The sequence below is a fragment of the Sapajus apella genome, unplaced genomic scaffold, assembly GCF_009761245.1.
Source record: "Sapajus apella isolate SASKATOON/1434 unplaced genomic scaffold, GSC_monkey_1.0 scaffold6, whole genome shotgun sequence".
NCBI lineage: Eukaryota > Metazoa > Chordata > Mammalia > Primates > Cebidae > Sapajus > Sapajus apella.
In genome coordinates this window covers 13,701,453-13,723,762 of record NW_022436946.1, presented here as the reverse complement: position 1 = coordinate 13,723,762, position 22,310 = coordinate 13,701,453, and the positions used below count along the sequence as shown (strand labels likewise).

Genomic DNA, 22,310 nt, shown 5'->3' with positions numbered 1-22,310 from the left:
GGATCCTTATGAATCCATGCTATATATCTTGGATTTATTTTTGAGATATACTTACTTGGCCCCAAATACTTAATCTTCTACACTTTGTATTAGATTGTCACGCTCTCCAACCAGACTGGCGGCCCCTTATGTTATATGCTTATTATTATGCTTTACAATGTAGCCAAATAATGCCCATGTGTCAAATGAGTGCTAAATTAATTTTACCATTTTATTTGATTGCAGCAGTACACATATATGTGCAAGCTTCATAACTTGTTCAATGCTCAACAAATTACCTGTAGTCTTAGTAATGCCAACTGCTTGGACATTATTAGCAGGTCAGTTTATCTTCTCAAATTGTAAAACAATGCTAACAACCTTTCCATTGCTTTTTTTTAAAATACTGTGCTTTTTTCACTCTATTGAAGAAATAGTTTGCTTTCTTTTTTCTTTTTTGAGAGAGGGTCTCACTCTGTTGCCCAGGCTGGAGTGCAGTAATGCAATTTCAGCTCACTACAACCTCCACCTCCTGGGTTAAAGTGGTTCTTGTGCCTCAGCGTCCCGAATAGCTGGGACTACAAGTGCACACCACCACACCTGGCTAATTTTTGTATTTTTAGCAAATACAGGGTTTCTTCGTTGGCCAGGATGGCCTCAAACTCCTGGCCTCAGTGATCTGCCCAGTGATTTGGCCTGGCCTCCCAAAGTGCTGGGATTACAGGCATGAGCCACCACATTCGGCCAAAACAGTTCACTTTCTCTACTGAGTGAGAAGTATTGATTTTGTTGAATACATTTTAAAGCATTTCTGATTTGAATATTTATATATTTTTAAAATTATTAAACCTTCTTTTCTATGGAAAAAATAAAGATGGCTGTCCTAAGTGCCTCACAAGGCACTGCAGAATACACTGAAAATATTATTTGTAAAATAACCTAAAATTTTATAGAGAAAGATCATACAGTATGATGATGCTTTTCTGCTATTTTACCAAGAAGGGAAGGCGAGGCCACTAGGCATAAGTCTGCATAAGAGTAGAGTCAGACACACGTGCACATGCATACCACCCCTCCCAGTCCCATGAGCACACGCACGCCTAACACCCGCTGTTCTAAGTGTCTGGGCTGCTACACCCCTCTTCCTGTTCTTGCCTATCACCAATAACCTTTCTGTAACCAGGGAAACAATTTTGGTTCTTAATCCAGAGAGAATTTACATAGAAGTTCTGGCCAAGGATAAAGAACAGGAACATATCTCCAAAGCCCCCTTTCCTTGGCAACCTTAACCTGTCACCTTCCAGGCCTGCGTGTGCTATCAAGTCATAATGGCAATGGCTAACCTTGGGCCTGAGCCAGAATCAGATTTCATTTTCCCCTCCCACCGCTGCCCATTCTCATGGTTGGCAATTAGATGAATAATTGTGCCACATGCACTGGATGACAAATCATGAAATGTTCAGGGGACATCGGGACTGGTAGACACTATAAAACTGAAACTGAAGTACTGGGGTTAGGGATTATGGATCCGTGGATTCATGTGTCCTCTCAGGATAAGAGCACCAGCTTTTGAATTCCCTGTCTTCAGCTACCTTCTGAAGGTTGAAGGCTGATGTAAGACTTTTGAAGATTGCACACTTTGCTCCAATCCAAAATGTGTACAGGGAGAAGCTGGGACCTTGGCAGGAATCTGTAGTCCACACAGCTTATAAAAGCCAGAAACTTATTTTTTTCTTGATATTTATTAATTATCTTAAGTAACTTTTAAATTAAAAGGGATACATCTCTTCCTGTGTGAACAACAGGGGCTTGGGAATGTTACTTTTCCTTTAGGCCAAACTAGGAGCAATGATGAACTCAAGATTTGGAGGAAAAAGACGGGGTCAAACACTAAAATTACCAAAAACTCCTTATTTAAAAAAAAGGGGAACAATCTACGAAGAGACAGCTCCTCTAGGGCTATGAACAAACACAAAATGTCTTCTGGGGTATAGGAGAGTAAGGCAGTAGCTGTATAGGCAGCAGAGCTTCTTAGCCTGTGGACTAGAGATTCTCAGCTGGGTGTGGAAGAACATCTCAGAATGACCTGAGAAACTGCAGATAACTTCCTCTGTTCCCATTCCGATATTCACCCTGTCCTCTCCTGACTTGTACTCACATGGATCTGTATCCTTTCTTTCCTCTTCCAAAGCAAGTTTCCTAATCAAGAACAAAGACTTTCCTCAATTCTGTGGGAGCATCCCCCCACAAGTACTCTCTCTCAAGAGCCAAACATGGCTTTTGAGCAAGAATGATCTGCTCAAGGGCATATATAATATTCACATATTTCAGAAAGATACATTTCAAGTATTTTATAAACTTCGAATATTTTATATAGGAAAATGTATATATTCATTAATAAAATTTTATAAAATCCATGTATGTTATGAATATATATTCGTGTATTTGTTAGTTTGAGACAGGTTCTCACTCTGTTGCCCAAGCTGGAGAGCAGTGGTGCGATCACGGCTTACTGCAGCTTCAATTCCCTAGGCTCAGGCGATCCTCCCAAGTATCCAGGACTACAGATGCATGCCACTGCCCTCGGCTAATATTTGTATTTTTTGTAGAGACGGAATCTCGCCATGTTGCCAGCTGGTCTTGAATTCCTGGGCTCAAGCCATCTGCTTGCCTAGATCTGCTAAAGTGCTGGGATTACAGGCGTGAGCCACCACACTTGGCATATTCACATATCTCTTTACATCTTTAAATGCTGGCCAGAATTGTGATAACTCAAACTCTTCCATTCTAACTAATGTCACTGGGGAACCTGTTAAGAGGAAAGGAGATGGGCAAGAAAAATGGCTTTGGGGCAAAGGAGGCGTCTCACTCACGAGTAAGGTGAGGAGTAGGATTCAGGATGCTTCTGGTACAGGGCTGTTCTATAATGAAGGGTCTCAGTCCCCGCTGCTAGGAAAAGTAATGTTAGGGGATCGCCATCCTCCTGGGGTGCTGCTAGACAGTTTGATGATGTATATCAAGGTGGAGAGGGGAAAATGTAATTTAATTGACAGCATTCATTTATTTACCAATGCATTAGGTACTAAAGACATTAGGAGAAGTGATACTTCTCTCTCAACCTCAACTAAAAGATGGTCATTCTGAGCAGTGGAGTTTTCTAGTAAAAACAAATTCTACCACTATACTTGCATGATCTGTCATGTTGGATTTTCACAGAGTATCACCCACAGCATGTTCTTTGAGAGCGTCTCTGAGCATTTCCATTGATCAGTGCTTTAATTCACAGTGGGCAAGCTGGAGGGATCTATAACTCTTCTTGAGGTGCAGAGTAGGGTATTCAATAAAGATGCTGACTGATCACAAGGATCAGGAAATGCTTCACTAAAAATAATGCACTGAGATGAAAACCAAAGATTTTATAAGCATTTTAAGGTTGATTTGAAACTAGGAGTGAAAGGAAATATTCATGGATGTGATTTGTCATTTAAAGTTTTTAACAGGATTTCAGATGTAAAACTGTTTAAAAACTTGAGTTTCCATTGCATCAAAGGGAATGTTTATTCATGAATGGGAAGCTTTGGGGATGGATATTAAAGACAAGAATAGGCTGGGTGCGGTGGCTTGCATCGTAGTCCAGCTACTCAGGAGGCTGGGGTAGGAGGATCACTTGAGCCGGGAGGTAGAGGCTGCAGTGAGCCATGCTCACACCACTGCACTCCAGGCTTGGTGACAGAGCAAGACCCTGTCTTATAAAATAAAATAAAAATAAAATAAAGTTAAGAATAAGCAAGCCCTTCTCTAAATGGAAGAGTGTAAGTGGCAGAGAGCCCCAGGGATCAGTGCTAGGATTAGTTTTATAATAATCGGAAGACAAGCAGGATAAAATTTAAGTATGCAGATAATGTTTATTCTTAGAAATGTAAGTCATAAAAATTGTCCCTCAAGAACAAAGGGAAAATCATTAAATGAGTGACAAGGTAGGCAGTCTGTAAAAGCAGCGGGTTTAGAAAACTGTCAGCTGAGCCATCCTTAAAAGATGGAGAACAATCAGTCACAATGCAGGTTAAGACATTTTGGAATCACTGCAAACTGTTCCTTGGTGATACTGACGCCTTGTGTTTTGATGGTTAAAAAAAAGCCAATAAAATGCTAGGCAGGAGAAGATGGGATACCAGGAACAAACCAAAAGCATTATTCTACATTCACACTGCAGCTACACCTAGTGTACTGTGTGTTTTCTGGACACTGCATTCATTTTAGGAGGATAATGATATGTAACATTTGTATAGTACAACACAGTTTTCAGAAGTCCTTCACAGACACCATTTCACTGAACCTCCCAATACTTTGTGTGGAAAACATCTCCATGTCCAGATGAGAAAACTAAGACTTAATTAAGTAGGTTAATCCCAGAGTTTCTGAACTTCTCAAAGGTAAAACTAGGGATCCAGCCTGGAACTTTTGGCTCTGAAGCTCTTTTTCCTCAACCCCATGTTCATGCTGAAGAATCTCTAAAGAAATATGAATAAAACAATCACACAGCAGAAGAAGGAGTCTTTAGAGATAAGGTAAATGTGTTAGTTCTTGATTTATTGCCTCTCAGCTCCAAATTTACCCATCATTCCTGTTCTGTGAAACTGGATCTGGGCCCATTAAATGATTATCCTTTGCCACTGCTGAAGCGACACTGCAGGAGAGTTTTGATTCCTGGTTGGCGTCTGCTTGCTCAGCAGGCTTCTTTAGCATACACCTGCCTTTCCCAGTGCCTGGCTCCTGCAGTGCACAGTGGCCAGCAGCCTCCCCCCAGCACTCCACTGGGGCAGATTCATGGTAGAGTGCTTCTCAGGAGACACTTCCCAGTGAACAGCACTCTAGAGGGTGGATCTCTGGCAAGCTCTGCTGGCAAGAAACCATAGCAACTTCTCTGGCATCCAGTGAGTAACAGTTATATCCTCTTTAACAAGGTCTGGATTACAGCCCTGGGGCTCTTTCTTGGGTGGAACACTAGGCGATGTGACTGCTTCTTGTATCTGTTATTCATATATGTATATATGAATATATATTTGAATATATTTTCAAAATATATATTTTCAAAATATATTTTGAGACAAGGTCCCACTCTGTCGCCCAGGCTGAAGGGCAGTGGCATAATCACGCCTCACTGCAGCCTCGATCCCCCTGGCTCAAGCAATCCTCCCACCTCAGCCTCCTGAGTAGCTGGGTCTCTAGGTGCATGCCACTGCACCTTGCTAACTTTTTGTATTTTTAGTAGAGATGGGATTTTGCAACGTTGCTCAGGCTGGTCTCCATCTGGGTTCAAGTGATCCACCTGCTTCGGTCTCTCAAAGGGCTGGGATTGCAGGTGTGAGCCATGACACCCGGCCCCTATATTCTTTAGAACTCTCTTTTTTCCTTTTTTCTCTAGTATTCCCATAAGCTCTCTTTATTTCTTATAAGCCAAAACAAAAATCATAGTTACTCCATCCTACTTACTCCAATCCTAATCATAGTTATTCTTCAAATTTTCCCTGGTTTAAATCTATGCTTTTTTTCCTTCTGATTAAACCCTGACTGATACAGTAAACATAATAAGAGTATTCAGCTTACAAGATAAGAGTAGATAGGGAATAGAAATAAAACCCATAAAACTATGAAGAGTACGGAAATTGTGAACAATGACATTCTCTAAAACCTAGTTTATAATTACGGGTCCTAACTTTGAAACGCGAAGAGTAGCTAGCTATAAGAGAAATAAAAGTACTTCTTTATGTCTTTCTTTTCTTGTACTTGTTGCTACAAGAGGTAATACAAGGCAAAAATACAGATTGTTTCAAGATCGATTTGGATAAATTCAAGGATGACAAATCTAAAAATAAGGGAAGCAGAATTTCTTAGGCTACATATCATAAACTGTGTCATATAATGGGTACCAAACTTAACATCACATTAAATACTTCCTACAGGTCAGTGTCATTCAGAAATGTACTGTTTCTCAAACTGGGGTCCTGTTGTTTACATGATTTTTAAAAATTTATGCTTTTACTCAGGTAACTTAAAAAAATATATACAGTCTGATCATCTGTCCAATTGATTATCACAAAGCTGGGTTTTACTACATAATTTCAGTGCTCCATTTTACAGGTGTATTTCAGAGCATGCTGACATCAGGTAGCTCCAGCTTATTTGATAAGGGCTAATTACATGAGCCAGTTGAACTGCTAAATAAATATGCTAGTGACATGTAAAAGCCAAGTGTCATCATGGCACACTGAAGAAGCAGTGAGTGAAGTGAAGCATGGTTATCCCTAATGCAAAAGGGATCAATCAGTACCATATGTATATTGCCCACTTAATTTCAGAAAAACATCATTCTTCACAATAATTTCCGTGTTCTTGATTTTAAAGCTTTATTTATTTATTTATTTTTGAGACAGGGTCTTGCTCTGTCACTCAGGTTGGAGTAGCGTTGTGTTCAAGGCTCACTGCAGCTCTGACCTCTCGGGCTCTAGCGATCTTCCCACCTCAGCCCCCCCAAGTAGCTATAGTGCCACCATGCCTGACTAACTTTTGTATTTTTATAGAGAATGGGTTTCACCATGTTCCCCAGGCTAGTCTTAAACTCCTGGACTCAAGCGATCTGCCCACCTTGGCCTCCCAGAGTGCTGGGATTATAGGCATGAGCCACCTTGCCAGGCTAGTATTTAGCATTTGAGGAGCAAAAGCATTTAGGTGGCTACTGCAAAAGTCCAGGGACATCATAATAAGGGCTTAGTCAATGGAGGTGCCCTAGAAATGTAAATCAAGAGATAGAAGGGTAACATTGTGGGGGAAGGTTGAAAGTGGCTTTATTATTTATGTAAATTTGTCACTTCTTGTTTTGCTTTTATAAATGAACAAGGGATAAAGAATGTTTAAGCCTATTTTTCTGTAATGTTTGTAAAAATAATACAACTAACTCAGAATCTACTCTACATATATAGATATATTTCATTTAAAGGAGAGACACTCTGGAGTAGATGGCCAATGGATTTCATGTTAGGCTTATTCTTATATTCTGATGTTTATGTCTAATGCTCATCTGGACCTGCCTATATTGTCAGGTGAAAGTAGACAAAGGCTCTGCTTATGTTTCTCCTAATGGCTTGACAGGGATCATCTTACATATATGACAAAGGACAATTTATTTGTTGGGCAAAGATGTATGACACCAATAAGTTCATTCTGGTTTCATTACAAACTGTTGCTTTTCTGTGTGCGGAAAAGGCTAAAATATAATAAAATTTTATTATCTGTATCAAATATAGTAAAATTATTTTTCAGGTTCTTATGTAATGATTAATTGCTTGGTGATATTACTTTTGAAGAGAGTCAAATTATGCATAAATTAACTTTATAGATCAGATAAAATAATCAGTGGCTTAAGAAGCTATGGTAGGCCAGGTGTAGTGGCTTATGCTTGTATCCCAGCACTTTGGAAGGCCAAGGTGGGTGGATCACCTGAGGTCAGGAGGTCAAGACCAGCCTGGCCAACATGATAAAACCCCTGTCTCTACTAAAATTACAAAAATTAGCTGGATGTGTCTCCTTGAACCCAGGAGGTGGAGGTTGCAGTGAGTGGAGATAACAGCACTGCATCCAGCCTGGGCAATAGAGTGAGACTCTGTCTCAAAAAAAATAAATAAATAAAAGAAACTATGGTAGGCATTGTCTGTTCCTTATAATAATGGAATTCTCTCTGTGGTATCTTTTACTCTTAAAAAAAATATATCTTGAAGTCAATGAATTGAACATAAGTTATACAGAATGACTTTAAAAAATTTAATTAAAACTAAGAAAAAATGCCATTTAATATAGATCTTAGGTAATTATGACAATAAAGTTATTCAACATAATTGGAAATGAATTGTTAGGATCTCTCAGGGTAGGCTAGGCGTGGTGGCTCACACCTGTAATCCCAGCACTTTGGGAGACCGAGGTGGGCGGATTGCCTGAGGTCAGAAGTTAGAGACCAGCTTGGCCAACATGGTGAAACCCCCATCTCTACTAAAAATACAAAAAAAAAAAAAAAAAAAAATATGTCTCAGGGTATTCTCTTTGGTATTATATTATGCAAAAGTCAAATAAATAAAAATTATCTTTGGTATATTCGGCAAAAAATATTCTCTTTGGTATTATAGTAGGCAAAAAATAAATAAAAATTCCACTGTCCCAGAAGATAGCAACACAATAGTAGCACGACTTACCTTTTAAAGGCTGCCAATTGCATTACCAAATGTTATGCAGTATCTGTGTTTTTGTACTTATTTTAGCCAAAAGGCCAAGAAACAATTATGTGTTTTCAGATTAAGAAAATAATTTGAGGACCTGCAGTTGTCTCTTGGCAGCAAAGAATGGCGTTAAAGACAGAACGACTCAGACATTAAGTAGATTCTCCAAATTTAAAAAGTGATAGCTAAATTTTTTGAACATTATTAAAAATATTTCTGCAAGTTCTCTATGATTGGATTTTTAGGCACAGGCTATGATTACCCTTATTTTTCATTTCTGAAAATGTTCACATGATGCTGTTGATATAATCCCAAGGGAAGGGAAAGCCAATCTTTCTTAAATAGACACTTTTCTAGGCTGTTGTTAGCAACTGTTTAGTTCTTCAATAAGAAGCCCTGTTATTAATAATATAAGAAATACTGACATCTACATGACTTTTATATGGAACAAACATGTGACTCACTATAATATTATGTATGGCTAAAATGCAATTGTTATATGCCATTAAACAATGTGGATATGGTCCAGATCAGGCTAAATATATACAAAGAACACTAACAGATTATTACTTGCAATTTTTTTGGCATTGTTTTTTTGAGACCCACTCTGTTACCCAGGCTGGAGTGCAGTGGCATGAGTTTGGCTCACTGTATTCTTAACCTGCTGGGCTCATGCAATCTTCCTACCTCAGCCTCCCAGGGCAGGACTACAAACACACACTAACATGTCTAGCTAGTTTTTCTCTATATATATATGTATTTTTTTTTTTGTAGAGATGGTGTTTTGCTGTGTTGCCCAGTGCTCTAGAGCTCTTAGCCTTAAGTAAACCTCCCTCCTCAGCCTCCCAAAGTATTGGGATTACAGGAATGAGTCCTGCACATGGTCACTTGTAGTAATATTCTTGGAACAGCCACCATCACCACCACATTTAAAGACTTTAAAAAAAGATACTTCCACTTTCTTGGAGTACAGAATTGCTAGCTCAACCAAAAATCAATGCAGCCCCCCAAAATAATAAGTCTTAGTTAAGTCTTTGAAATGCTGGTGGAGCTGGTGGGTAAAAACAGTAATACTTCAATGGATGTCAGTGAAAACTCACCTCTCCACTGTCACTTTTGATTGGTGTGAGGTAACCACATGTGGGCTGGCAACTGGCTCTCCATTTCCCGGAGCGTTCGTTGTACATGGAAGCGCAGATACCTCTGGGCATAGCAAAGGAGACAGAACGAAGGGTTACTAACATTCTTTTATCAGACCTAAACTCCAAGAGCCAGAATGTCTTGATTTATGTCTTGGCTCTACCACTTACCCGTTGTGAGACCTTGGGCACATCACTTAAACTCTCTGTGCCTTAGTTTCCTCATTAGTAACAGTACCTATTTCATAGTCTGTTAGAATTAAATGTATTAACATTAACACAAGCAAAGGACTTAGAACTGTGCGTGGCATGTTGTAAGTGCTAAAATAAGTATTATTAGTGTTTCTTGCACTAAAGTTACAGAAAGTATATAATATTGAAACCAAAGCCACTGATAAAGATAGCAGTATGCTGACTTGATCAAGCTGACACTAAATATCTTTACGAAGGATTCAGAGCAAATCACCATGGAATACCATAAGTATTAAAAATATTTTTGAAAACTCAGTTTAGTCCTATGCACACTTAGAATGATGAGGATTTCACAAATGAAAAGGCAGGGTACTGTACCTAAACAATCCACCTCATTATTCAAAGCTCAATGTTGCAGCCTACTTTAAGCTTGTATTGATGACTGCCTCTAAAATACAGGACAGGGTTACTTGTAAACTTTCATATAGGCTGGAGTTTCAGATAAATCTATGGTAGTTTATGGTTTCAGCTTGTTATGAAAGAATAACTGAAATCATTCCTACCCCTCACCCCTTGCCCCCTGCTTTTTTTGAGACAGGGTCTCATTTTGTCACTCAGGCTGCAGTGCAGTGGCGTGATCATGGCTCACTACAGCCTCTACCTCCTGGGCTTAGGCAATCCTCCTGCTTCAGCCTCCCAAGTAGCTGGGACCACAGGTGCATGCCACTATGCCCAGCTAATTAAAAAACAAAATTATTTGTAGAGACAGGGTCTTGCCCAGTCTTGAACTCCTGGGTTCAAGTGATCCTCCTGCCTCAGCCACCCAAAGTGTTGGGATTATAGGTGTGAGTCACCACACCTGGCCTGAAATAATTCCAAGACAGTGTTATTTTACAACCTGGCACAAATTCAGTAAAGCTGCCAGAGGTACAAGAGATCAGATAACTAAGGCAGAAAGTAAGTGATAATTTCAAATCTGCCCAAATTTGCAAAGCTGGTTAACAGGCAGCTCCTGAGAAAACATCTGATAGGTCTGTAAACTTGCCTGCCTGCTTACTCGCCTCAGAATTCTCTATGGAGCACTGGTAACACCAGTCAGACCTCAATCAGATGTGTGACTGGGAGAAGGGGAGTATTTGTTAGGCACAGCTAATCCTCAAGCCTCTTTTTAGCAGTTTTAACTCAAATCAAATTTATATGAGTGTTGACAAACACAGCTATACCAATCAGCAAGTTTCACCTTCCCTCTTGCCTTTCTTCATTCTTGGATTGAATTATAAAGAATATTATTCCCTTACCTGAAAGAACAGGTAAGGGAATAGCAGGAAGAGGGAAAATGAAGACAGACAAACAGCTTTAGCCCCTCAAATAATCCTGAGCTCGTGCAAGTTACAGCCTAACTTGATCACTCATGACAACTACGGGGTACCATGCCTGCTTACAGCTTATGTCTGTTATCATATTCTTGAAAACAGCATGCTAAAAATGCAACAGGGTTATAATATGCAACCGCTAGGACTATTCTCCAAACATACACATACATACATTAGGGCATCTTTAAAAGAGCATGAAAACCCTACCATAAAGGAGTTATGACATACAGAAACCAAAATAGCTTCTATTGAAATAAAACGAAGTCCCAAAATACCAGTAATACTTTACATTTGAAAGCCCTTAATGTTTACAGGCAATGTTCTGTCCTTGATCTTTGATCCAAAGGTATTCCAGCCTTTGCTTTTCTTTGTAAATAGAAGCTGCAGTGCCTGTGGTATTTTCTTTTCATTTTGGTATCATACATGAGGAAAGAGGAAGACAAGGATGAGCTATCTCCTAACTACCTGCATGTAGCATCATGAAGACCATGCGCGATCACTGAAAGAGTAGAATCAGGAGCTGAGGAACCTGGGCCCCAGCTGTGTGAGCCTGGCCTGTCACTGGATCTGAGAGCCCCTGTGGGTGGGGATCTTGCCTATTTGTTCACACTGAACCCTGCCCTATAACACAGCCTGGTACATAGGAGAGCTTCAAAAATGCTTGTTGACTCAAAGACAAAGCAAAGTAACCATCTCACAAGGCTGTGGTAGAAATTATGTATGAAAGATGTACCTGATACAAAAAGGGCACTTAATCAATATTAATTTAATCTGAGTGTTAAGGTTAATTTCACTTTTATTTAAAATACATTTGACTTATAATCACCTCATTAAAAAAAAAATCAGTAATCTCTTTCTAAAGCCTACGGCATATAAGTAACTCTCTAATGCAATTTTAAGGTCACTGTACATTATACGTATGGTATCACTACGGAGCCCAAGAACATGCCCAATTATTTGTTAGTTAAAAAACAAGAATTTCAACAAAATTTTAACTGTATTTTGAAGTCAGATCTAAGAGAAATAACATTTAAATCCTGTTTCTGAGAACTGCCTATAATACAAGTTGTCAAATGTATAAATTTAAAGTCCTTCCTTAAGAGGAAATATATATACTACTTTAGCAGACAGTATGTGACAAATGAAATTTAGTTTTATAAATTCAAAGGAAATTCTTCTAAAAGTATGTGTATGTATACACATATGCATAAGTATGTATACACACATGCATAAATATATATTACATAAGGTGATTTAAAATATCAAGCAACCCATTAGAGTATAAACAAATGTGAAAAGTATCTGGCAGAAATACTAGACAGAGTTTTACATAAGAGGAAGGAGTAGATGACAGAGCCCTAAGCTTCCATGAGTCTGTGAGTACTGGATCTTTTTTCTCTCCATCAACTCCTGAGTATCTTCACCCCTGGAGAGTCAATTCAGACATTTTATATATGAATTGGTTTGAGTTCATTGATGGAAATACCTGTTCCTCCAGCAAGAGCTCCCTTGGCTATATCGCCATTTCTCTGATCAATGGTTTTCTACCAAGAAGAAAAGAAGACGACTTTAAAAAATTAGAGTTACAAGTGAAAATGAAAAAGATAAAAGCAGACAAGAAGAGTTAGAAAACGGCCATGTTGGATACCTTATCTGTAGCTTCTGTTCTCCTGGTTCTTTTCATAATCTCCTCAAGTCGCTATAAGAAAGGAAGAATTGAGCAAGATCAGACACAGAAAAAAAGCCAGCCTGGCACATTTAACTGATGAAATAGATTATTAAAAATGGTCTGCTATTTTGGAAAGAAAAAATGCTTTTTTTTTTTTTTTTGAGACAGAGTCTTGCCCTGTCGCCCAGGCTGGAGTGCAGTGGCAAGTTCTCAGTTCTCTGCAGCCTCTGTCTCCTGAAGCGATTCCCCTGCCTCAGCTTCCCGAGTGGCTGGGATTACAGTAGCCAGCCACCACGCCCAGATAATTTTTGTATTTTTAGTAGAGACGGGGTTTCGCCATGTTGGTCAAGCTGGTCTTGAACTCCTGACCTCAGGTGATCTGCCTGCCTTGGCCTTCCAAAGTGCTGGGATTACAGGCATGAGCCACCGCATCTGGCCTTGCTACTGTGTCTTAATTGGAGTTATCCAAGAAAGTTGGAAGTGCCTTAAGCTCGGTGAAGCGGAGGTAACTGTTCTTTGGTGAGGGCTAAAACACTGAGAGAGATTTCTTTGCAGGAGATTGTCATCACTGAGGGGGCTACTAGTTTATGTGGAGAGGGAAGAACACGCGTTTTCCGACGGCAAGGGCTAGTGTCCGGGTCTTTCGAGGGTTGCAAGTTCGCATCCCGGGCCTCTGTGCTGAGACGCAGCTACCTTTTTTCTCTCCAGGCGCTCCTGCTCCTCTCTCTGGAAATGCTTCTCTCGTTCCTGCCGGACCCTCTCTGCTTCTTCACGAACACGAGCTTCTTCTTCTTTCTGAAAACAGAAAGTCGGTGTCTGCCTCTGACAAACAGGCGGGCTGCCCGGGTCTCCCAGGGGGCTCCTGGAGGTGGGGGTGAGGTGGCAGATGGAGGAGGTATGGACAGCGGGAGCACCGCCACCCTCCTTTGCTGGGCTGGGTCACCTCCCTGCGGGGCGGGGCCGGGCCGGGCCGCACCTGCCTCTGGGCGCGCTCCGCCTCCTCCCGCTCCGCCTCCTCCCGCTCGCGCTGCGCCCGCTCCTCCGCCTGCCTCCGCAGCTGCTCCTCCTTCTCCCGGGCCTGCTCGGCCTCCAGCCGGCGAGACTCCTCACGGCGAGTCCGCTCTTCAGCCACCCGTTGAGCCATTTCCTCTCTCTTTTGCCTGGAAAAAGACAAAAACAAGCAATGAGGAAAGGATTCCCTGTTTAATAAATGGTGTTGGGAAAACTGGCTAGCCATATACTGGGAGCTGAAACTGGACCCCTTCCTTACACCTTATACAAAAATTAACTCCAGATGGATTAAAGATTTAAACATAAGAATTAACACCATAAAAACCGTAGCAGAAAACGTAGGCAACACCATTCAGGACATAGGAACAGGCAAGGGCTTCATGACTAAAACACCAAGAGTAACAGCATCAAAAGCCAAAATAGACAAATGGGATCTAATTAAAACTCCAGAGCTTCTACACAGCAAAAGAAACAATCATTAGAGTGAACAGGCAACCAACAGAATGGGAAAAAATTTTTGCAATCTACCCATCTGACAAAGGACTAATATCCAGAATCTACAAAGAACTAAAGCAGATTTACAAGAAAAAAACAAACCCATTCAAAAGTAGGTGAAGGATATGAACAGATACTTTACAAAAGAAGACATATATAAGGCCAACAAACATAGGAAAAAATGCTCATCATCACTGGTCATTAGAGAAATGCAAATCAAAACCACATTGAGATACCATCTCACGCCAGTTAGAATGGCGATCATTAAAAAATCTGGAGACAACAGATGCTGGAGAGGATGTGGAGAAAAAGGAACACTTTTACACTGTTGGTGGGAGTGTAAATTAGTTCAACCATTGTGGAAGAGAGTGTGGCGATTCCTCAAGGATCTAGAAATAGAAATTCCATTTGACCCAGCAATCCCATTACTGGGTATATATCCAAAGGATTATAAGTCGTTCTACCATAAGGACACGTGCACACGAATGCTCATTGCAGCACTGTTTACAATAGCAAAGACATGGAACCAACCCAAATGTCCATCAATGATAGACGGGACAAAGAAAAGGTGGCACATATATACCATGGAATGCTATGCAGCCATAAAAAACGACAAGTTTCTGTCCTTTGTAGGGACATGGATGAATCTAGAAACCATCATTCTCAGCAAACTGACACAAGAACAGAAAACGAAACACTGCATGTTCTCACTCACAGGCGGGTGATGAACAATGAAAACACTTGAGCACAGGGAAGGGAACAACACTCACTGGGCTAGGTGAGGAGATGGAGGGGAGAGGTAGGGAGGGACAGCAGGGCGTTGGGTGGATGGGGAGGGATGACACCGGGAGAAATGCCTGATGTAGGCAACGGGGCAGGGGGAAAGATGTGGCATGTATGTACCTATGCAACAACCCTGCAGGATGTGCACATGTACCCCAGAGCCCAAAGTACAATTAAAAAAAAAAAAAGACAAAACCAAAACCAAAGACACCTGCGGGGAAATCCTTGGAGAGGGGCCTGCCTCGGTGGTTCTGTAGGGGCAGTTCCTTCAGGCGTCCAGTGCAAAAGTCCCTGCCGGATGCATTCAGCACTGCTAAGGGACAAAACGCAAGGCCACCCTTAGTCTTCCCCTCCACTTGCCAGCTGCATTGCCATCCATGGTGAGCAGAAGGAACATGTAACCACGAATATCTTGGGGAGAGCTGGTTTTTTGCAAGAAATTTAACTATTTTTAGAGGCTCAGACTTGTTTAATTCAAATAATGTGACTTCTTAGTAATGAATTTGAAGCACCCCCACCAAAGGAAATCTTTGTAAATAAATAAGGGTCATAGTGTTCTGTCACAGGACATGTGGGACGGTCATGTTGCCCCATGACCTTGCAGCTGGTCTGCAAGGATGAAATCTTCCTTATTAGAGCCAAGGGCAGGGTATGGCCAAGATGGCAGCCCAGTGCGGGGCATGAGATCCTTCCCCAGGGTACAGTTGTGTTTTTGAAGAACAGTTATATATATTGACATTAGTCTTATTAGCCCCAGAAGGTGATCAATTAAGCAAACTGTCTCTAGCATACTGCCAGGTAGGTAATCATGGGGCGTGTCAAGATCCCACGTGGCTACCCTCCGAGAGGAATTTTATCTGGAAAAGAGAAAACATGAACCCGTATTATGCAGCCTTAATGTGATAATTACTAAGATAAAGAGGAAACCTGGAGATTGGAGATGTGTTAAGTAAAAAAGCAGACTGTACAATTATACCTCTGCTGTGGTTATAATTATGTAAATGTGTATGTATGTATCTGTACACACACACTCCCATACCGTTGAAAGACTAGAAAGGACCACCCAAATGTACACAATTACTGAAAAGTGATATGATTATGGATTTTTTTTCTTTAAACTTTTCTCCATCAATGTTGTTGTACTATAATTAAAATAAGAAAACGTGGCTAGGCATGGTAGCGCATGTCTGTAATCCCAACATGTTGGGGGGTTTGGGTGAGAGGATCCCTTGAGCCCAAGAGTTTGAGACTAGCCTGGGCAATATAGTGAGACCCTATTTCTATTAAAAGGAAAAAAAAGAAGAAAATGCAATTTAAAAAGCAAATTGCTTGGTAGTCAAAGGAAATAATCCTGAAAGAACTAATCCATTCACCTTCATCAGTATAATCACCTCCTCCCTCTCGGAAGGGAGATGACTTAATCCAAGGTATCACTGACAGCACTGACACCATGGTGCTGAGCAATGTCTCCCCTTTACCTTTCAAGCTCTTCCTGCTCCCTCCTCTCCCTTTCTTCCTTTTCTCTCTGCTCTCGGGCCAGCCGCCTCTTCTCAGCTAGCAGCCTTGTGGCCTCTTCTGGGTCGGTGGTTCCTGCAGAAGGCTTAGGAGAAGCACTGACAGTCACAGTGGATGCCGGTGGTGGGACCATGGCTGGGGTGGGGACTGAGGCTGGAGCTGGGGCCGAGGCTGGAGCTGGGGCCAAGGCTGGAGCTGGGGCCGTGGCTGGAGCTGGGGCCGTGGCTGGAGCAGCTGCACAAATAGGTACAAGGAGAAAAGCAATTGGAAACAAAATCCAAAGAGCAAAACCAAAACTGGCATTCCCCACATCCCAGGCCTAGAATTCACCCTTATAAAAGAAAAGGGAATGTTTATTACTGTGTGTTCTCACGGTTTCACTGTGTTCTATCTGTAACTAAGCAACAGATAAAAAAAATCAGTATGTGTAAGTGAGACATCCAAAAAGATGACACTCTGTCACCAAGTCTTATTTTTATACCAGTGAAATCAGTTAACAACATACATTGAATGTATATAGAGCCTCATGTTAGAGTCTGTAGGAAATTATACACTGAGCAAAAAGAAGATGAGATCATCCATTTGTCTTTCATTGCATTTGAAAATTCCTACTCTTTGGTAACCAATCATTACTACAGCAGCATCCTCAGCATCCATGCCACGAGTCCAGATTCAGACAGGGAAGATGACACCCTATGAAGGGGACTCTTTTGTTTCCCGAGAGTTGCCTCTAGGTCTGAGATGAGAGGAGCTTAGGCCTCTTTGGGAGCTGGTGCTCATTCTGTTTATTCATCCCAGGCTGCCAAGATGCAAGATGGGAGCAGACGTGCTCTGGCCTTACCTGGATTTAGGAAGATGACCTAGAGTGCTGGTGCAGCAGAAGCCCCACACAGACACTCACAATTCTGCACCATAGCCAGTGCCAGCTCGGGTGCCTGGCTGCTCCAGCCCCTCCTTTTGAGGGTCACATTTCTGCTTCTGCTCCCACAGATTTTTCTTGGCCATCTTGATGCTCTATAGCCCTTAATTCCCTTTTCCGTGGAGGGAAACACCGGACTCCTCCTTTCTCTAACATTTTCACCTGTTTCGAATCATGTCTTCTTTTTTTGCCTCCATTTTCTGTCTCCAAATTAAGTCTTAAGTAGAAAACTTTTGAATAAAGACAGCTGTCAACTAGAAATATTGAATTCCAAGATATAGGTGGTTTTCAATTTCTAAAAGCATCTGAGTTAGCCTGGGAGAGGTGAGAACCAGTGGGTCTTCTGAAAAAAAAAATATGACTTCTATCAAGCACACAGGCTATGCCAGGTGTCCTTAAACTGCAATATGCTATGCCCAGGAATAGCACTGCCAGATTTAACTGGCCACCCTGTGTTCTATCTGGCAACCGTGTTCAGGCATCAACTGACAAGCTTAGTATCCTTCAGAGTCCTCACATCTACCACTGCATATTCTGACTCAGTAAGTCTGAGTTTAGCCAAGGGTCTGTATTTCAAAACATTTTGGATGTGGTGGTTTAAACATATTTCCAGTTTTCCTCAGCTGCTGACAAGGTGCCCTCAGTCCCTCTGAGGAATCTAGGGCCACGCTGGAGTGGGACCCTCACTTCATCGGGCAACTAGCACCTTGTCTGGCAGTTCCAGCCAGCCCCACGCTTGCTCGCACCACAGCCTCTGTTTCTGAGCTCACCTGCATTCTGCATGAGGCTCAGCCCTCATTCTGCATGAGGGTCAGGTGACCGTCAAGGAGGATAAGATCAATGCCTTCATTAAAGTAGCTGGTAAATGTGCATAAAAATAAATAAATAAATAAATAATAAGGTAGCTGGTGTAACTGTTGAACCTTTTTGGACTGGCTTGTTGGCAAAGGCGGCCAATGATGACATGGGGAGCCTCATCTGCAACGTAGGAGTTTGTGGAGCTGTACCAGCAGGGGGTCCTGCCCCCTCTACCAATGCTGTTCCAGCTGAGGGGAAGAAATAGAAGCAAAGTAAAGAGAGTCTGAGGAGTCCCAGGAGGATATGGGCTTTGGTCTTTTTGACCAAACCTCTTTTCTAACAAGTTCAATACAGAGCTGAAGTCGTAAAACGCATTCTTTGAAAACTCCCCCTTCAAAAGGTAGAGACTATGTCTTCTCCTGGAGTGTGAGTTCACTTTTCTACTTAACAGAATGTGACAGAAACACTGGTGTGTGACTTCTGAGACTGGGTCATAAAAGACACTGTAGATTCCTCCTCATTCTCTCTTCTAGGTCAGTCACTCTGGCGGAAGCCAGCAGAGCAAGCAGACAGATGAGGACATTCAGCTATATACGGAGCGGTCCGTGTGTAGAGAAACCGAGGCCGCCTGCCTCCCACCTTGTGTGTAAGCCACCGTCCAGCTCTGGGTGCATCGTGAGATGGACTGCAGCTCTAGCCGACAGCTTGACTGCAATCCCAGGAGCTTGACTGCAATCTCAGGAGCTTGACTGCAGTCTCCCAGCTGAGCTGCTCCCATGTTCCTGACCCAAGAATCCGTGTGATATGATAAACGTTTGTTGTTGTTTTAAGCTGCGAATTCATTGTGAAGCAGTAGACAACAAATACAAAAGGTGATTTTGATGCAGGTGCTCAATGAGAAGCTATGCCTGAATTCCTGTGTTTGTGGCTCCAACAACAGGCTTTTGGAGGTATGATTCGATATTTACATTTCTATTTCTGCTTCCGCAGATTTTTTTTTCACAGCTGTCATGATGCACTATGGCCCTCCTTTTCTTTCTTTCCTTTTCCATGGAAGCAAACACTGGGCTCCTCCCTTCTCTAACATTTCACCTGTCTTGAATATCTCTTCTTTCTTGCCCCACCCTCTATCTTCAAATTAAGTCTTAAGTAGAAAACTTTTGAATGAAGACAGTTTTCAAGTAGAAATATTGAATTTCTAGCTCCAGGTGATTTTATATTTCTAAGTAGCATCTGGTTAGCCTGGCAGAGGTGAAAACCAGTAGGTCCTTCTGGATAAAATTCTGACTTCTACCAACCGCACAGGCCAAGCCAGGGGGTCCTTAAACTCCAGTATGCATTGGAATAGCATTGCCACGTAATTATTTTACTTAACTTTTTACTAAGTAAAATACTATTTTTAAGCAACCCTAAGTTAAAAAAGTATATTTAAGGAAAGGTTTTAAACTTAACCTTAGAGTAATATTTCCAAGTTTCCAACAAGAGAAGAAAAGGAAAACAAAAAAAGCTTAATCGAAGCAGTGTGGGAGAAAAAGAGAACACCCGAACCACAGGTGAGTTCGCTCTTACCAGGGCCAGCTTCTGGTTTGGCAGGTGTCCCCTCTTCAACTGTGGTGGCTTCCACCTTCACTGAAGGTGCTCTGCCCTTTAGTGAGGGCTCATTGGCAACTTTCTGGGGTTCCTTCTCAGGGTCCTTTTTCTCAGGGTCTTTTTTCTCAGGCTCCACTCTGCCTTCCCTCTTGACAGGGCGGATGTTGCCAGGGGATGGGGGCCGGACCTGAGCAGGAGCAGCTTTGACTGTGCCGGGTGGCAAAGAGGATGTGGGTCTGGGTGTCCCAGGCAAGTGAGGAAGAGACTTGGACGGAAGCCTGGGTCACAAACCAACAAGGCAGACAGAAGGGGACACATGAGAACAGGTTCGCCAGAACTTAGAACGACTAGAAGGAAAAAAATGCAGATATTGGCCAGGTGTGGTGGCTCATGCCTGTAATACCAGAACTTTGGGAGGCTGAGGCGGATGGATCACGAGGTCAAGAGATCGAGACCATCCTGGACAACATGGTGAAACCCCATCTCTACTAAAAATACAAAAAAATTAGCTGGGCATGGTGGCGCATGCCTGTAGCTCCAGCTACTTGGGAGGCTGAGGCAAGATTGTGCCACTGCACTCCAGCCTGGTCAACAGAGCGAGACTCTGTCTCAAAAAAAAAAAAAAAAAAAGAATGCAGATATTCAGCTATATGTATTTGTTTTTTATGTGGTAGATGCAGAAATAGAGTTCCCTAAAGCTAGGGAACCATTCCAATTTCTGTTTTTTCTTTCCTTTCGGGAAGAATGTTATTCCCAAAGTCAAAGCCAAACAGCATGAGAACAACGGTTCACTTTCAGAGGAGAGAGGCTACTAATTCACTAACATGGAACAACCCAGCCAGCCACTTACATTTCACTTACCAAAGTCGGGAGGAAGCTGGCGGTCTTGCTTTGGGATTAGATGGAGATAGAGCCCTTCGGGTGCCAGATGTAAGGAGGAAGGGTGTATTTTCTCTCTCTCTTTCTTTTTTATGGCCCTAAGTTCAGAGAAACTCAATTGTTAGATTTTTCCATGAGTGAGGCAACCACATTCACAGTATTCAACAGTGGAGCTAGAAACCATTGAATGACTTTTAAGAAATTTTCTCAGCTATGTCATATACTCATTCCACCACAACAAAAGGCCCTTGGTAGCTTAAAACTGAACAGTATAACTGAATTAACACAATGTGACACTAATGAGGTCATTCTGGATGTGTGATTTGGAGTCATATTTGTCAAAAAAGCATTCGTATATACATACTTTTAGAAAGCACCTATACTTTGTGTTTAAAAATTAATTACCTGAAAAAAAACCTCTCAATCTGGTTTATCCCACACAAATGTCTAATGTTATTTTCATTTTAAAAAAACTTTTAATTAAAACACATCTTTTCTTTTTAATTCTTTAGCATCCCCCCTAAACATACTATAGCTCAGTCTTCTAAAAAAATTACATGACTGCTATATTAGACATAAACTCATTTTTTCATTTATATTGATTTTGTATAATAGAATCAAGTCCTTCCTCACCTAGCGTCCTCTTGCAGCAATGGATAACTGATACAACAGGTGATTTTGAAGGAAAGTCAGGTTTAAAGTGAGGAATTTCAGCTATCTGTTTTTTTGTTCTCCCTTACCAGGAATAAAGCTGAAATCTGAAGGTGGGCTAAAACATCACCCCTCGCTGACTACCAACTAGGAATTCAGCCAGAGAGATGACATTTTCTTAAGTCAAAATGGGCAAAGGGAAGCCCTGAGAAGTGTTCTAATACCCTAAAGTCAATCAAGACCAAAATGAACAAACAAAAAATGTACAGAGCAAAACAGACCCATTCCAAGTATCTGAAACCTAACGATGCCCTGGGGCGGGAGGGGCTGTGTGCTGAAGGCACCCATATGAACAGTCGTCAGGAGGGCAGACTGCAAGCGTGCATGGGAAGGGGCAGAAAACTATCTTGTCCTAGGTCACATAAACCAGCAGTATACCTTTTCCTCTCTCCTTTTCTGCCTGGCTCAAGCATCTACTCCTCTCTTCCTTCCTTTCCCTTTTATTCCCTTCAGCGTCCCTTTTAATTGCTTCTCTCTATTTTCCTTAAGTAGCATCCTAGCTGAGGGACTGGGCTATCAGAGGAGCAAAAACATCTAAGGGTCAAATAATCCTCATTGTCTCCCTGGAATTTCTAAACAGAAAAAATGAAGAAAGAGGCAGAGAAGAGCTTCACAAGGTATGTAGCAGCTCTCCATCATTTCCAGCTGTTCAACCACCATATCTCCCATCTTAGGTCCCCCAAAGTAGGAGGTGGGTCCTCACAGAGCTGCTGTGGGCTTTGGGTATCAAAAGCTGCAGCCACCATATGGGGTGCTCCTGGCTGGTGTAGAGGGTAGGCCCAGGGCTCTTACCAGGGGAGACTGAGGTTAAGTATCTCAAGTAGCCCTTCTTTTTTTTCTTTTTCTCAAAACATTTTGATTTGGCTGACATCAGATCAGTGAGTAACCTAAATGGGAAAGAGACTCAAGAGGGACAATTTTTGATGGGGGGGTGGGCCTGGGGATTATTATTATCTGTGCCTTGATAATACAGGGATCAGGGAATGAACC

General features: G+C 41.7%; 1 protein-coding gene across 21 annotated transcripts in view; it reads right to left on the bottom strand.

Moving 5' to 3' along the window:
- The window catches only part of MAP7 (microtubule associated protein 7), a 199,708-nt gene that overhangs the window by 4,209 nt on the left and 173,189 nt on the right, over positions 1–22,310 (bottom strand). For 19 of the 21 annotated variants that reach the window (XM_032274677.1, XM_032274684.1, XM_032274685.1 and 16 more), the window contains 8 exons: positions 20,592–20,707; positions 19,710–20,008; positions 16,387–16,657; positions 13,596–13,779; positions 13,313–13,414; positions 12,599–12,649; positions 12,437–12,494; positions 9,347–9,449 (listed from right to left, as the gene is read on the bottom strand). In XM_032274677.1, coding sequence (XP_032130568.1) covers positions 9,347–9,449; positions 12,437–12,494; positions 12,599–12,649; positions 13,313–13,414; positions 13,596–13,779; positions 16,387–16,657; positions 19,710–20,008; positions 20,592–20,707 — 1,184 coding nt within the window. The remainder of the gene's footprint in view (positions 1–9,346; positions 9,450–12,436; positions 12,495–12,598; positions 12,650–13,312; positions 13,415–13,595; positions 13,780–16,386; positions 16,658–19,709; positions 20,009–20,591; positions 20,708–22,310) is intronic. The other 2 variants (XM_032274676.1, XM_032274675.1) reach the window with 2 other exon arrangements.